We start from the raw sequence: 788 nt of genomic DNA, 5'->3' as shown, positions 1-788 counted from the left end.
GGCGGGGGGGGGGGGGAGCAGTTTCAGTAGAAATTTAGTTTGACTTAATGGGCTTTCAAGTAGTGTGTGTGGCTCTGAGACTTCTCTCTTGTGCCTTGCATGGCTAAATATGTTACCTTTATGGTGTAAGGTTTATTATTAAATGTTAACATAACCAATCACTTATCTTTAGGGGAGAATTGTGTGTCTGATATTCCCCTAGCTTCACCATTGTTTCATTGTACTGTACAAATGTTGACTTGTTCATGAAATACTTTAACCTATTTGGATATGAAATGTTGTCTTAAGTGGATTCGAGTTAGAATGAGCAACCCACTTGTAATAAAAGGTAGGAAAGTAAAATATCCATGGAAAAGACAAGACAAGTTTAACACCCAAAAGAAGCAGGCAGAATAAGAGGCTATATCTACATCTGAGGAAGCAGCAGATCAGAAACATAGGGTAGGGCAGTCATGAAACTATTCTTCTCTGTCCATTGTGCAGGTGTACCACAGCTTTCATGATGAAGTGGACCAGTACCGTCAACACATCTGGCAGTGTGATGGGCCATGTCGCCATCGTAGGCCATACTTTGGACTGGTGAAGAGGTCCATGAACCGTGCTCCAGGACCTCGTGACCCATGGTGGGGGCAGCACCAGCAGTCTTGCGGAGGCTCATACACCAAAATCCAAGAACCAGAAGGCTATGGGGTCAAGAAGAAGAAGGGAAGTTCTGCAGGTGAGGTGTCTGTGCTGGAATAGCATTCCGTTCTACTTATTGTGATTATTCTTTATTAGTGATTATGAAA

The 788-nt window shown here is 43.0% G+C and overlaps 1 protein-coding gene across 1 annotated transcript in view; it reads left to right on the top strand.

The window, feature by feature from the left end:
• LOC119581744 (sprT-like domain-containing protein Spartan) overlaps positions 1–788 on the top strand; it is a 4,607-nt gene that overhangs the window by 2,284 nt on the left and 1,535 nt on the right. Inside the window, exon 6 of the mRNA XM_037929876.1 lies at positions 484–718. Within this exon, the coding sequence (XP_037785804.1) occupies positions 484–718 (235 nt within the window). The remainder of the gene's footprint in view (positions 1–483; positions 719–788) is intronic.

This window comes from Penaeus monodon, chromosome 15 (genome assembly GCF_015228065.2).
Source record: "Penaeus monodon isolate SGIC_2016 chromosome 15, NSTDA_Pmon_1, whole genome shotgun sequence".
NCBI lineage: Eukaryota > Metazoa > Arthropoda > Malacostraca > Decapoda > Penaeidae > Penaeus > Penaeus monodon.
Note: the sequence above shows the minus strand (reverse complement) of the source record. Positions and strands in the feature narration are given on the sequence as shown.